The 16,118-nt window shown below is 45.1% G+C and overlaps 1 protein-coding gene across 4 annotated transcripts in view; it reads right to left on the bottom strand.

Moving 5' to 3' along the window:
* LOC121593926 overlaps positions 1-16,118 on the bottom strand; it is a 45,308-nt gene that overhangs the window by 25,484 nt on the left and 3,706 nt on the right. For 3 of the 4 annotated variants that reach the window (XM_041916723.1, XM_041916725.1, XM_041916724.1), the window contains exons 2-3: positions 14,048-14,492; positions 53-225 (exon numbers count right to left, since the gene is read on the bottom strand). In XM_041916723.1, coding sequence (XP_041772657.1) covers positions 53-225; positions 14,048-14,478 — 604 coding nt within the window. In that variant the 5' untranslated portion in view covers positions 14,479-14,492. Of the gene's footprint in view, positions 1-52; positions 226-2,005; positions 2,532-14,047; positions 14,493-16,118 lie in introns of those variants that run through there. The other variant, XM_041916726.1, reaches the window with a different exon arrangement.

The raw sequence follows: 16,118 nt of genomic DNA, 5'->3' as shown, positions 1-16,118 counted from the left end.
CTCTCTCTCTCACTCTCGCTCTGGTTCGATGATTCCTGCGGCGGTGACTTACTGGATATTGTCCACGAGCGGCGTATGCTCTTCCTCAGCCAGTCCGTCGTCGCCGACGTCGTCGCCCCGGTCGGTAGGTAGTCTTTCGAGATGGAGCTGCGCCGCTTCAGATTGCTATCCGCATAATCGCTCATCCAATCGCTTTCGTCGGCCAGCTGGCTCGGTCGTTCGGGGCTGCAAAAAACATCGGAAAAATAATAATGAGCAACACACACACAAAGTTTGTTACGTACGTCTCCAAGAACTGTGGAAATGGTACGACTAGGAAACACTCCCTCGAGATCCCAGCCTTGTTGTTGAAAGTGTGACTTTGTTCAAAGGAGAGTCGTTTTTTGAGGGGGCCGAGAGGGGAGATGAAAGGAAAGGGGAGGTAGTTACGAAATAACTGCGAAAATGCGACAAGCAAACCCCGAAAATTGCCGCATTCCCACAATATACCAACGCGTCTGGAGAGAGCCTTAAATAAATACATTTTGCCCGCCGCCACCACCACCAGGGGAAGAAGATACTACAGTGCGCCGCTAACGCCTGTTTGAAGAATGATAAGTCACGTAAATTAATATTCCCAGTGCGGGTATATACACACACACATATTGACACACAAACCCACCGGGCTGCTCTTTGCCGTGTCTTCTGTTTGCGGAAATGGATGTTTCTTTTGGACTTTTCGGGGGGAGTTCAAACTACCTTGCGCGCGTTTTGGGGCGTTGCGCAAAAATCGAATAGCGCACGATAGAACAAAAACCTTACTAATCGGCAAGACAAGAGGGGAGAGAGCAAAAAAGTGTGCAATTAGTACCTTGCCACGGTCGAAAGAAATCATAGCCACACACACACACACACACGCAGTGGGGTGGTTGTAATGTGTGGTGGTCGTGGACGGCCTCATATGCATAAAAATGAGTCGCGCATTCTCTTCTTCGCGCGCCCGCGTGTCCGCGGCTGGATGTCTTGTGCGCACACAAGGGCAAACACACACGGCACCACACAGCAACACACAAGCACTCCAAATGCACCTTCTAGGGGTGGTACGTATGAGCGTGCGTGCGTGTGTGTGTGTGTGTGTGTGTGTGTGTGTGTGTGTGTGTGTGTGTGTGTGTGTGTGTGTGTGTGTGTGTGTGTGTGTGTGTGTGTGTGTGTGTGTGTGTGTGTGTGTGTGTGTATGGCATTTCGCTTACGGTTAATCCGGTGCGCATCGCCTCGAAACACACGCAAACGGCGGCGGCGACAGTCAAGTGACACTTGTTCGATTTGATTGGAATCCTGCATTGGCATGGCAACGACGCACAGCACGCTGGAAAGATGCGTTTGTGAATGCAATGTGGAGGGGCAGGGGGAAGCGGGGACGGTTTTAACGCCCCCTTCATTCGAGCGCACACACACGCACACACACAAGCCGTGTATTATCGTTTTTCTATTAATAAAGAACGTGCGCTGCTTTTTTTCTGCCTTCCACACTCTCTCAACGGCCATTGATCGGAAGTGACCGGGAATTGTGAAAGGAAACAAACACGCACACACACACATGGGTCGAGGCTTTTCACCCCGTTTTTCGATGCTAAAGGACGCGTGTGAACACACCAAACCACGAGCCATAATTAACCATTCGACACATGTCGTCGATGTCGTTCTTTGGATCTTCACCTTCCACCCCCCCCCCCCCCCCCCACCCACACCCAAGGTATCGCTTCTTCGCCACAACTCAGCGAACCTTTTCTTTGCGTTTTTTTTGCTGTTTCAAGTCCATTCTTGACCGGTTTATAGAGGACAGCGGCGAGTTGGGTGGGGGGGAGGGAAAAGGCTTCTCCTTTCAATTTCAAGCTGGAGAGATGAAGCCGAGCTCGGCTATTTTTAAACACCGCAGCAGCACACCCGCAGCTTTCCATCGTCCTGATTAAACCCCGTTTGGGCGGAAGAGAAAGGAAGGGAAGGGAGTAGTGCGGGTCAAACTCACCTGCGCGCTTAATTCCACTATAATCGAGAGGTTGTTTCTTGTTGTTTCTGTCCCAAAAATCGGGCGACCACACAACACACACTTTGCTGTTTGAAACGGTTAGCCTTTTGTTGTATCGCTTCTTCTTCTTCTTCTTCTTCTTCTTCTCTCTTCTTTCTTCTTTATTCTACCTTATACCTAACACAACACACAAATGATTGTCAAAACGCACTTGCTACTGACGATGGTCACGCACACGCGAGATTCAATGGCCCCCGCCACGGTGATGCAAAAGATCTGGCCCGGACCATTCAACGCACCACGCAGAAAACGGTCTTGCCTGCTCAACTGTTGCTTGCGTTCTTTACCATCCATACACACAGAGCCAGGCAGCAGCGCCACCGCCACACACGCTCGCTCAGCAAACGCGCAGACCACACTCGCATACACCTGCAGCAAATACACACAAAAAGCGTCACAACGAACAAACACACACATGTACGTTCATCGTAGCAGATTATTCTCGTTTTGAGCGAGTGTGTGTGTGTGTGTGGCGTGTAAAGTTCTTGCGCTACACATAAAGAGCGCCCCATACACACGCTGACTAAGCGAATGGGCCCAGATGGCCCCGCTAACGTTTGTGTTGACAGCTCGCGGGCTCGCGAGCTTTTGGGAGCGAGTGTGCGAGAAGCACGGCCACGGAAAAGCTTCACCAGATGCATGCTCTCTCGCTCTTTCTCTTTCGCACACACATCGCCAATGGCAGGTGAGAAAGGGGAAGCAAGATCTTGCTCTGCTACGCTTACGAGAGAGAGAGAGCGAGCGAGAGAGCGAAAGCTGCTGCCGAACGAGAGCAAAAGTGTTTTGACATTAGAAAAGGGGAAGTTAAGGTGAAAGCTCACAAACGTCGCCGTGGGGAAAGGGAAATGTATCCCGGGAAACACAGGATCGAGCGCGCGCGGCATACACAAACGCGTTAGCCCACCTGTACGTGTGTGCATTTGTTTTGACGCGCGCCGGTGTGTGTGTGTGTTTATGCTGCGAAAGCAAACGGGCTGCCGCACTACCACACACACCCGGACATGTGTTGCTTCATCTGACAGAGGGCGCCTGTTGCTAATCGCGTTGCCTTGTGTGCAGCAAGCAACAGCTCCAGCGGTCCTTGTTTTCCCCCCCCTTTCATCTTCGTCTATCACACCACTTTACGTAATGTCACCGCGTGTGTGTATGTGGTGGGAGGATGGGGCACATCTTCTAGGAAGCGGTGCAACAGATTTTCTACAAACCACCATTCCACCGGCCCCCTTCTATCTGCTTTGTGTGCATCTTTTGTAGGCACACTGTCGCTACTATGACACACGCTGTTCGCAGAACGATTGAAAACGTTCAACTCTTCATCCCTCCTCCTTCCTCTTCTGCTTCACCCACTGCAACCACCCCTCCAGCCGGGGTGTAGTTTGGTCCGGGAGCACCCAGCGTTTAGCTCTCGCCCGGGAGTGTGAGCGGAGCTGTTTTGTACGTGTGTTTTCGAGCTGACGCTGCCGTTGCCGTTGCTGTCGGTGCTGCGGGCGGAAATTCCGTACGCTTTTAACTGAGATCGTGTTCTCTGTGCTGTGGGTGATGCCTTTTTTAGCCACGCTGCCGCGCTCTGACTCTATCAATCAAACTCAACTGCAGCATCCACGCGTCCCTTTGGTTTCTGCCATTGAAATGCTGTCTTAACCCTTTGGGTTGCCGTCTTTATTTGACTTGATTTTTTACATGTTATGAGATTGTGTATTTTTCTATAACACTGTTTATGCTAGCAAAGAGATGAGTAATTAATATTTTGTTACAACAGATTTGAGTTTTACTTTTTATTTCAATATTTTATAAACTATTAACTCTCAGTAGCATATAGCATATATTACTAATTTTGGCACGATAGTCTAATGAAAAAGCGTATCGTCTTTTTCAAGACCGGACTTAAATCGATTGCCATCCGTCAGCCCATTCCCTGGGTTGACTTTTTTCTACTGTGACCGTGACCTAGGCCACCAATGCTGTGCAATGTGCTAAACGAATGACAAGCAGGAAATACTGTAAATACAACCACCAGATACAATACCTTAAGCCGTAGCCATTCTCATAAGAAATACAGTCAAGAAAAATATTGCTTTTATAAAATGATAAAAATGATTGTTTTAAGCAATATTATTAAATTGAAAGTTTATGTGCTTTTGTTACTTATCTCTCTTTTCCATGTTTATGTACGACAGGAAAGGGTATAATTTGAATGCACAGTTTGCACAATAAATCAGAGACTCTATCGTTATATATTTAGCCAAAAAAAGGAATGATTATTAATACATGGAACTATAGCTTCATTAAAAAATAAGGCCAAAGATCTTATATATTAATAAATATGTTTAGTTTGTATTCAAAACAACATCAGTAATTCAAATAAAGAGGGCGCCGTACAGAATCTGATCCGACAGCCTGGGGTCCGCCGACCACTTGTCGTGGGAATCGAACCACGTCTGGACTTGTAGGCGCCGACGCATGAATTCAATGAAACCAATGAATCATCGAACCATCACCCCCTGGGGTCGTGGTGATTGTGTGTTAAATATACAGGGCACTGGATACAAACCGCAAAAATATTCCCAACAACGACACCGACATATACAAATGCAAGAGCATTCCATGCGGACACTTAAGGCCCGGATCGATGAAAACTGTTGCGCCTACACTTCTTCTTCTTCTTCTTCTTCTTCTATTTGGCGTAACGTCCTACGCGGATATGCCGGTCTATACAGGCTTTCGAGACTTAATTCATTACCACGCAGCCGGATAGTCAATCCTTGCTATGGGGGGACGGTTCATTCTTGGGCTTGAACCCATGATGGACATGTTATTGAGTTGTTCGAGTTGACGACTGTACCACGGGACCGCCCCTATCCCTGCGCCCTGCGCCTACACATTTGATGCTAAACAGTAAGGATGTGGATCTATTAAACTCAGGGAACAGGTTTGATGCAGAAGAAACAAATCGGGGTTTTTCATGTGCAATCGACAGAAAAAACAGAAATAATGAAATTATCTACACAAATTGTATTGAATAAACAATTAAATATATAAAAGTACAAATACTAAGGTACTAATAAAAGTATTAAGCATAAATAACTATTCATCAAATATATTTTGGCTGAAAAACGTGATATTCGAATCAGGCGAAAATTGGACTCACGGCACCCTTTTGAACAGTCCAATTAGAAATTCCTATTGGATTCCAAATAAGCCTGTCAAAAATAGACGCTTAACAGTCTGTAAAGTTGTTAAACCTTTAAAACGTTCTGAAAACGCTAATAAGACTGTCTGTTAAAACTGTAATTGGAGTTTTGATGGTTGGCTTTAATCAACCTGTAAACGCATTCTTAAGGACGTTTAAATATTCGTTATTTGAGACTAAGGCATCAAGATCAATTGATCTTATTAAGGTCTTGGTTGCCGGTCTCATGGTACAGTCGTCAACTCGTACGACTTAACAACATGCCCGTCATGGGTTCAAGCCCCAAATAGACCGTGCCGCCATACGTAGGACTGACTATCCTGCTATGGGGGGAAATCAATAAGTCACTGAAAGCCAACCCCACAAGTGGGTTGGCAGGCCTTGACCGGCATCGGTTGTTGAGCCAAAAGAAGAAGAAGAAGGTCTTGGTTGAGGGGAACTTGGAACAGACTATACAGGTTGTACACGAAAAACGCTATTAACCCGAAACGTGGATAAGCCGAATATTTAAAACTTCTGCGTAAGTTTTAAGCCATAATTTTGCGGTTTTCAGCCATAATATATTTAATTTAATTTTCCTTTTGCTTGCAGTCGGCGATTTTATCCCCTGTAAAGTTTATTGGATATCTGTCTTATTCTAATAAAATCTATACAGGGGAGAAAACTGAGAAAATCGTGATTATGATTTTAAGCCGATGGAATGAATTTTTATTGATATAATTGTTGTTTTGTGTGTCTAATATATGTCATAAACATAGCACATAAACAAATTCATAGTTTACATAACAAAAAGAAAAATGAAAATTTCCAAAACGCTTTTCATGCCATATTTATTATGACACAGCTTTTGGTGCAAATTGGGGGCGTTTAAAACAAATTTTGTATTTTTAATCTAAAAAGATGCATATTATTCAGGGGCTATGATATTTTTCTAATTATTATAATGTATTTCAACAGAGAAATTTTATTGTCATGGATTTCTGCTCATACACGAGCAATTTCATCAGAAAAATATCAAGACAACATAACAATTCTCAAATAATTCTCAACCTTTATTATGACTTCATATTGAATGCTTCTTTGCGTCTAAAGAACGTATCCATAGCAATATGCTGTAATTTTGATAGTTTATTTGCGCCTCACATCTTAAAGGTCTAAAAATGATTTTACCTGGTGATGGGTAAAGTTGACAGGAATCCGGAGTTGACTACGATCCAACTCCAATAAATTCGGAATCGACTCCGGAAGGTAGGTGCTCTGCAATATCCGGAGTCGTTCCGAATCGCCGGAAATCGCCCGGAATCGTCCGGAATCGCCCCGAGTCGCCCGGAGTCGGAGTCGTCCGGAGTCGTGAAGGGTCGCCCGGAGTCGTCTGGAGTCGTCCGAAGTCGTTCGGAGTCGTCCGGAGTCGGAGTCCTAGGGAGTCATCCAGAGTCGTTCGGAGTCGTCCGGAGTCTCCCGGAGTCGGAGTCGTGCAGAGTCGTATAGAGTCACCCAGATTCGTCCAGAGTCGGGCGACCAACTCCGGGGGACACCGGACGACTCCTGGCGACTCCGGACGACTCCGAACGACTCCGACTCCGGGCGGATCTAGTGGTTCCATTTTGCCGAAGTCGGAATCAGACTAAGAATCGTCAGATTCGGATCGGAGTCGTGGGTGCGCTCCATACAGCACATTACAGGGTTTACCTAGCCAATCGGGCGTCGTCAAACCGTTATCGGTCGCCGTAAATACTTTTTCGGGTGACGTAAACCCTCAATTGGGCACTGTCATTTCTATTCGAGCCTTGTGAAGTATGAATCGGGCAAAGTACAAAATGAAAGCGTCCTTCTTTATATTTTGTTGCTTTCTAGTTGTAAAACAAAACTTTTTTGCGAGTAGTTTAACTGATATTTAAGAAAATTCACTGTTTATAAGTTTAATTACATAAAAAATGATTCAAATTCCATATTTAAAATTTTTAATTCAAACTCGTCATACAAATAGGTCATACACGACATTCAAATGAAAAAGGAAGACTTCATCGAATAACCGCAGCAACAACGTTGAAACTATGATAAGATTTAAAATGTTCCTTGGGTGATAACAACCTCTACCATCGATTTTGATGCAGTTCAATGCATGTGGACGCGATTAATAGGAATTATCGAAGAAATAACACTGGCGTCGGTTTAAAGCAACACTGCTAGCGATGGGCAAAACGGCTCCCAAGCCGGATCCATGGCTCCGGAGCCGGCTCCGCTCCAATGGCTATATCAGAAAATATCGCTCCAATGGCTCCGGAGCTGGCTCCGCACCAACGGCTCCGGAGCCGGTTTTAGAACAAGGTTCTATCCAAACAAACATTTTCAATAAAGTTTCAACTGAGGAAATCCGTAAATAGTGGAGTAGGTCATGTTTAAAGAAATTTATCAAAAAAAAAAAAAATCTATGAGTTTTGAATATTGTTAAGAAAGGCGAGACCAACGAAAGCTACACAACGTCATGCATGTCAATACTGCAATCACATCGTGTGTTAGCTTCCACACGTGCCAGAAGATATATTCGTTTTTTTGGCCCCGAAGTTGGCTCCGGAGCCATTGGAACGGAGCCGTCAGTGCAGAGCTGTTAGTCCGGAGGCGGCTGCGGAGCCGTTGGTGCAGAGCCGGCTCCGGAGCCGTGGGTGCGGAGCCGGCTCCGGAGCCATCGGAGCAGAGCCTGCTCCGGAGCTGTTGGAGCGGAGCCTGCTCTGGAGCCGTCCGAGCGTAGTCAGCTCCGGAGCCGTCGGAGCGGACCCGGCTCCGGAGCCGTCGGAGCGGAGCCGGCTCCGGGAAATAGTCGGAGCCGGCTCTGGACCCGTTAGTCCGGAGACGGCTCCGGAGCCATTGGTGCGTTCCGAAACGCGCATCACTAAACACTGCTAAGAATGTCTCCGGTGGTGAACTGACCAACAGAAAATATCTATTTACTGTGGCATCAGGGCTTACTAGGGGCCAGATACATTTATAATTTAATCTAGTACATCATTGTTATTATTCAAAATTTAAAAGCTGTGCCCCTGGACTGCATTTAAAGAAATTCAAAAAAAAATACCAAAAATAAATACCAATTACATAATACCAGTAGCATATAGCATATATTACTAATTTTGGCACGATAGTCTAATGAAGAAGCGTATCGTCTTTTTCAAGACCGGACTTAAATCGATTGCCATCCGTCAGCCCATTCCCTGGGTTGACTTTTTTCTACTGTGACCGTGACCTAGGCCACCAATGCTGTGCAATGTGCTAAACGAATGACAAGCAGGAAATACTATAAATACAACCACCAGATACAATACCTTAAGCCGTAGCCATTCTCATAAGAAATACAGTCAAGAAAAATATTGCTTTTATAAAATCATAAAAATGATTGTTATAAGCAATATTATTAAATTGAAAGTTTATGCGCTTTTGTTACTTATCTCTCTTTTCCATGTTTATGTACGACAGTAAAGGGTATAATTTGAATGCACAGTTTGCACAATAAATCAGATACTCTATCGTTATATGTTTCACCAAAAAAAGGAATGATTATTAATACATGGAACTATAGCTTCATTAAAAAATAAGGCCAAAGATCTTATATATTAATAAATATGTTTAGTTTGTATTCAAAACAACATCAGTAATTCAAATAAAGAGGGCGCCGTACAGAATCTGATCCGACAGCCTGGGGTCCGCCGACCACTTGTCGTGGGAATCGAACCACGTCTGGACTTGTAGGCGCCGACGCATGAATTCAATGAAACCAATGAATCATCGAACCATCACCCCCTGGGGTCGTGGTGATTGTGTGTTAAATATACAGGGCACTGGATACAAACCGCAAAAATATTCCCAACAACGACACCGACATATACAAATGCAAGAGCATTCCATGCGGACACTTAAGGCCCGGATCGATGAAAACTGTTGCGCCTACACTTCTTCTTCTTCTTCTTCTTCTTCTATTTGGCGTAACGTCCTACGCGGATATGCCGGTCTATACAGGCTTTCGAGACTTAATTCATTACCACGCAGCCGGATAGTCAATCCTTGCTATGGGGGGACGGTTCATTCTTGGGCTTGAACCCATGATGGACATGTTATTGAGTTGTTCGAGTTGACGACTGTACCACGGGACCGCCCCTATCCCTGCGCCCTGCGCCTACACATTTGATGCTAAACAGTAAGGATGTGGATCTATTAAACTCAGGGAACAGGTTTGATGCAGAAGAAACAAATCGGGGTTTTTCATGTGCAATCGACAGAAAAAACAGAAATAATGAAATTATCTACACAAATTGTATTAAATAAACAATTAAATATATAAAAGTTCAAATACTAAGGTACTAATAAAAGTACTAAGCATAAATAACTAATTATCGAATATATTTTGGCTGCAAAACGTGATATTCGAATCAGGCGAAAATTGGACTCACGGCACTCTTTTGAACAGTCCAATTAGAAATTCCTATTGGATTCCAAATAAGCCTGTCAAAAATAGACGCTTAACAGTCTGTAAAGTTGTTAAACCTTTAAAACGTTCTGAAAACGCTAATAAGACTGTCTGTTAAAACTGTAATTGGAGTTTTGATGGTTGGCTTTAATCAACCTGTAAACGCATTCTTAAGGACGTTTAAATATTCGTTATTTGAGACTAAGGCATCAAGATCAATTGATCTTATTAAGGTCTTGGTTGAGGGGAACTTGGAACAGACTATACAGGTTGTACACGAAAAACGCTATTAACCCGAAACGTGGATAAGCCGAATATTTAAAACTTCTGCGTAAGTTTTAAGCCATAATTTTGCGGTTTTCAGCCATAATATATTTAATTTAATTTTCCTTTTGCTTGCAGTCGGCGATTTTATCCCCTGTAAAGTTTATTGGATATCTGTCTTATTCTAATAAAATCTATACAGGGGAGAAAACTGAGAAAATCGTGATTATGATTTTAAGCCGATGGAATGATTTTTTATTGATATAATTGTTGTTTTGTGTGTCTAATATATGCCATAAACATAGCACATAAACAAATTCATAGTTTACATAACAAAAAGAAAAATGAAAATTTCCAAAACGCTTTTCATGCCATATTTATTATGACACAGCTTTTGGTGCAAATTGGGGGCGTTTAAAACAAATTTTGTATTTTTAATCTAAAAAGATGCATATTATTCAGGGGCTATGATATTTTTCTAATTATTATAATGTATTTCAACAGAGAAATTTTATTGTCATGGATTTCTGCTCATACACGAGCAATTCATCAGAAAAATATCAAGACAACATAATAATTTTCAAATAATTCTCAACCATTATTATGATTTCATATTGAATGCTTCTTTGCGTCTAAAAAACGTATCCATAGCAATATGCTGTAATTTTGATAGTTTATTTGCGCCTCACATCTTAAAGGTCTAAAAATGATTTTACCTGGTGATGGGTAAAGTTGACAGGAATCCGGAGTCGACTACGATCCAACTCCGATAAATTCGGAATCGACTCCGGAAGGCAGGTGCGCTGCAATATCCGGAGTCGTTCCGAATCGCCGGAAATCGCCCGGAATCGTCCGGAATCGCCCCGAGTCACCCGGAGTCGGAGTCGTCAGAAGTTGCGAAGGGTCGCCCGGAATCGTCTAGAGTCGTCCGAAGACGTTCGGAGTCGTCCGGATTCGGAGTCCTAGGCTAACAATCATCGGATTCAGATCGGAGTCGTGGGTGCGCTCCATACAGCACATTATTAGTTTTAACTAGTAGTCTTAACATAGTTCTGTAGACGGGTTCTTTCAGTTTTAAGTGAGTTTAATTTAGTCTAATTATAGTCTTATAGGTCATACACGACATTCAAATGAAAAAGGAAGACTTCATCGAATAACCGCAGCAACATCGTTGAAACTATGATAAGATTTAAAATGTTCCTTGGGTGATAACAACCTCTACCATCGATTTTGATGCATTTCAATGCATGTGGACGCGATGAATAGGAATTATCGAAGAAATAACACTGGCGTCGGTTTAAAGCAACACTGCTAGCGATGGGCAAAACGGCTCCCAAGCCGGATCCATGGCTCCGGAGCCGGCTCCGCTCCAATGGCTATATCAGAAAATATCGCTCCAATGGCTCCGGAGCTGGCTCCGCACCAACGGCTCCGGAGCCGGTTTTAAAACAAGGTTTTAACCAAGCAAACATTTTCAATAAAGTTTCAACTGAGGAAATCCGTAAATAGTGGAGTAGGTCATGTTTAAAGAAATTTATCAAAAAAAAAATCGATGAGTTTTGAATATTGTTAAGAAAGGCGAGACCAACGAAAGCTACACAACGTCATGCATGTCAATACTGCAATCACATCGTGTGTTAGCTTCCACACGTGCCAGAAGATATATTCGTTTTTTTGGCCCCGAAGTTGGCTCCGGAGCCGTTGGAACGGAGCCGTGAGTGCAGAGCTGTTAGTCCGGAGGCGGCTGCGGAGCCGTTGGTGCAGAGCCGGCTCCGGAGCCGTGGGTGCGGAGCCGGCTCCGGAGCCATCGGAGCAGAGCCTGCTCCGGAGCTGTTGGAGCGGAGCCTGCTCTGGAGCCGTCCGAGCGTAGTCAGCTCCGGAGCCGTCGGAGCGGACCCGGCTCCGGAGCCGTCGGAGCGGAGCCGGCTCCGGGAAATAGTCGGAGCCGGCTCTGGACCCGTTAGTCCAGAGACGGCTCCGGAGCCATTGGTGCGTTCCGAAACGCGCATCACTAAACACTGCTAAGAATGTCTCCGGTGGTGAACTGACCAACAGAAAATATCTATTTACTGTGGCATCAGGGCTTACTAGGGGCCAGATACATTTATAATTTAATCTAGTACATCATTGTTATTATTCAAAATTTAAAAGCTGTGCCCCTGGACTGCATTTAAAGAAATTCAAAAAAAAATACCAAAAATAAATACCAATTATCCTATAACAAATTTTACAATCCTATAACAAATTTTACAAAAAAGTTCTCATTTTCAATATCTCACTATAGAGCGTTACTTTTTCACTCTATAGTGAGACGTTGTTGGTTAGTGAGTTGATGTTAGGTGCGGATAACTTGGATGGTTTTTGTACCGTGTAATTGCACCGACATAGCGATTCATCGATGTAGGCGTTGGACGAAAAACGACAAACCATAAACAAACATATGTATAAGAAGTTGTATAAGGCCGCAAATACACGACGCAAAAAAATTGTCGAAGGGAATGTCCCAAAATCCTCGGTTATTGTAGGACGTGGACGTGAACCACTTTGGTCACCGACAAATCAGGATCAGTACACCGTCGAAGACTCCAAATAGAATTGGCTGCAGCGAGCTGTCGAGAACCTCAAAGCGCTACGATTTATTAATCAGTACCTGTGCGAAAAGGCGCCGCGGAAGGCGCTGACGATGTTTCCGAGTATGCCGCATTTAGCCAACTTTGAGCAGATACAGCCAGACCTGCTACAATGCGCCATATCCGCTGCAGAAATATTTTCCCTGGTGAACGTGAACCACTCTTATGCTTTTGATGTGCTGGACAACATATTATTGTAGTTAACGTGAACCGATTGATCAACGAGCTATAAACGGTGTAGGATGTAATTACCGCAGCAGTGGACAGCTACGGGTTGACAAAACAATCAATCCGAGAGGAGACACACTACTGGAAAAATATTTTTCCTTGATGGTCCTGGTGGCACTGTGCTCTAAACTATTTTTGCGTACACGCGAACTTGCTGGACGCTGGAACAGTTCCTATAACATCCGTGTACAGTTAGCACAGGCTGAATTGATGAAACAGGCATCACGGATCGTATGGAACGAGACATCCATGAGCAGCCGCTATGCTCTAGAAGCTCGCGCCTTGGATCGCGTCCTGCAGGATGTTATGGGAAATCGCCAAACGTTCGGTAATAAGGTGGTTCTACTATGTGGTGACTTCCGACGGATTCTGCCAATCATCCCGCGTGATATTAATGACCAGGTGCATCCAACTGAACATGCTGTTGGGAAAATTTAGGGTATTGTGTGTGTGCGGGAAAACATGCATATTCAGACAGCCCAGACTGTTCAAGATGCTAAAGAACCGAAAGAGTTCGCATAATTTCTGCTCCGTATCTCCGTACGGCATATGATATTCCCGGGTTTCGATAAGGCGTATGCCAAGATACCACGGGACTTGATATTACCTGGAACATATGATCCAAAAGGTAAAGCAAATTTATCGCAAACAGTGTGAATTTCGATAAAAAAATTATTTATTTCAACAGGTACACCACCCATAATTTAATTTATATTACATTAAATAGAAGAAAATAATATAAGCATAGAACAAAATTTGTTTACAAAGGATCCAAAAACGAAATTATTGAATGATGTAAAGTTCTTATATACCCCCCAATAAACGTTGCGTAGCCCTGTAACCGGGCCATTTTAACTAGTCAAATAAAAACTTCCGGAATTTGAAGCTGTCCGTAATTTGAGTCTTAACGGTACAGTGACATCGACCAAAATTTACTTTTAATAAAGGTAGGCAAATCTGAGGCAATTAATGCATTACAGACTTTACAGACCATTAATCTCCGAGCAATATAAAAGATCCGTATTTCAACTTGAAGCAACAATTTAGCAGTAAATAAAGAATACTTCCTCTTGCCAATCGGTCCGAGCGGTTCAATTAAATCATCCCTCCCCAAATACGGTAAGGAACAAGCCAAAACAGGGCAATGTTACAAGACAGGCCTTTTGAACAAAAGTATAAACACACATCGCCTCCACAACACCAGTACTTACATGTGTCTGGGAGCATCGAACGGTTTGCGCAGCGATTGCGTCACGCCGTGTCCTAGTAGCGCGACGTCCGGCAGCATTTGCGAGGTAGTAGCGCCTGCGGTCATGCCCGCCTCCTGCTGGTGGTGATGCTGATGATGCTGATGGGGGTGATGACCACCGCCCACCACCACTGTACCGGCCACCCCCGCCAGATGCGCCTGCTGTTGGGCGACGTGCGACGAATGGTGCATCGGATGCTGATACTCGACGGCTGCTGCTGCTGCTGCAGAACTTCCTACTCCACCCTCACCGGCTCCCATGGTGGTGGAGGACGAATGGTACAGATTGTTGTTGGTGTGCAGCTCGGTCAGTGTTGGGCGGGTGCAGGAAGCGGCCGATACGGCACCCACCGTCCCGGGCGTTGGTGGCAACCGTGCCCGTCCGCTAGCCATCGTCGTACCGCTGCCTGTGAACGTGAAACCGTGAAAAAGCGAATGAAACAGCGCACAGGAGAATAGTGGTGGGGAGGGGACCAGGAAAAAGAGGCGTGAACCAAGGGCGCAGCGAAGAGGCTTTTCGACCCATGTTTGTTTAACTGTTTGTTCATTTGTTTCGCCGCTTTGGCTGCCAGTTCCTGTGCCTTTCTAAGCGCACTCTTGCGGAGGCTCTCTCGTTGCGCGCTGTTTGCACAGGTGGATACGACTGCCGGTGGACCGGAGAGACCCCCGCAGGGCCGAGATAATTAAATTGTATGGCAAGTTAAAAAAGGGGGGTGATTGTTATATGAAGGAAGAAAAATGTGAAACCATAACAATAATCAACAGTTACATCAACATGTTGCTTAAAGTACAATATTAATACACAATCATACCGCATCACTACCACACACACACTGGACTCGCCACTTTGGAACTTCGAGACAGACGTCACGATATCAAATTGCGGCCAAAGGTGGGTTGGTAGGCGAACCTCTTCTTCGCTGCTTGCACAAGCTGGAACCACTTTCCGGGGAAAAGATTCTTACGACGAGTGCTCGGTTACGAGTAGGAAGCGGTCAATTTCCTTCTTTCATTAGCAAAGATGCCCCCGGAGCTGCTGGCCCTGGCCCGGTGTTTGAAGATGTTTGCCGCAGAGTGGGAAGAAGAGAGTTGGGAAAAAGGAGGATCATTTCCTTTAACATGTTGCTTTTATGTAACACGCGCTCCACTGCTCCCCCGCTCCACAGTGTAGGCGGCCAAAAGATGTAGGCCCGTGGGAGAGAGGGAGAAAGGGAGCGTAGACACAGAGGGGGGACAGAATGGGTGACAAAAGTTTCCACAATAACCGCGTGGCTCGATGGCGACACTAAAATCGGAACGCGTAGAAGGAACAACAACAACAAAAAACTACATTTGCTCGGTCGCGTGCTATTGATTATTTGGGTGGGTGGTTGGGTTGGTGGTTGGCTGGGGTGATATCTTCACATCTCGTTCGTTATGGGGTTTTGCAGCACGCCAAACTAATAAAAGCCCAGAGCAAACCACGGCCCAGAAGAAATGCTGGGTAATTTCAATGATATTTCCATTCCTTGAACTACTACAACAAGGGGGAGTGGTGGCAGGTGGGGGAGGGATAGAATCACACACACAATGACGCACATGGACTGGCGGGCGCGCAAAAACAGCGAAACAAAAGGATCCAATAAATGTGGTCCAGGCGGCGGCAGCGCAAGGCCGTGCCGGGTTTGGTGCGCGGCCCAACAAATCCCACCCACCCAGAAACGTCAAACGGAATGCGCGCGTCCTGCCGGGTCGTTCGGCTCTGCCAAGTGTTGTAACATTAATTGACGAGTGCTGTTAACGACCGCCCACTAGGAGGAGAAAGCCCCCTCCCTCCCACAGCCAAGTGGGGTAATGGGCATATGCTGCCGCCTAGCGCCACTACCGCCACCGCAGTGGCTTATGCAATCGTTTCCAATCCTGGGTAAGGGGATTGGAAACGTGAAAAAGCTGTACCGGATTGAAGTTTTTTTTGCTCTTCTTCTTCTTCTTTCATCGGGCTAAAGTGTAGTTAAAAATGAATCAATCATTCTGCAATGGATCGGTGAAATCAA

This window comes from Anopheles merus, chromosome 2L (assembly GCF_017562075.2).
Source record: "Anopheles merus strain MAF chromosome 2L, AmerM5.1, whole genome shotgun sequence".
NCBI lineage: Eukaryota > Metazoa > Arthropoda > Insecta > Diptera > Culicidae > Anopheles > Anopheles merus.
This window is presented reverse-complemented; position numbering and strand designations above follow the sequence as displayed.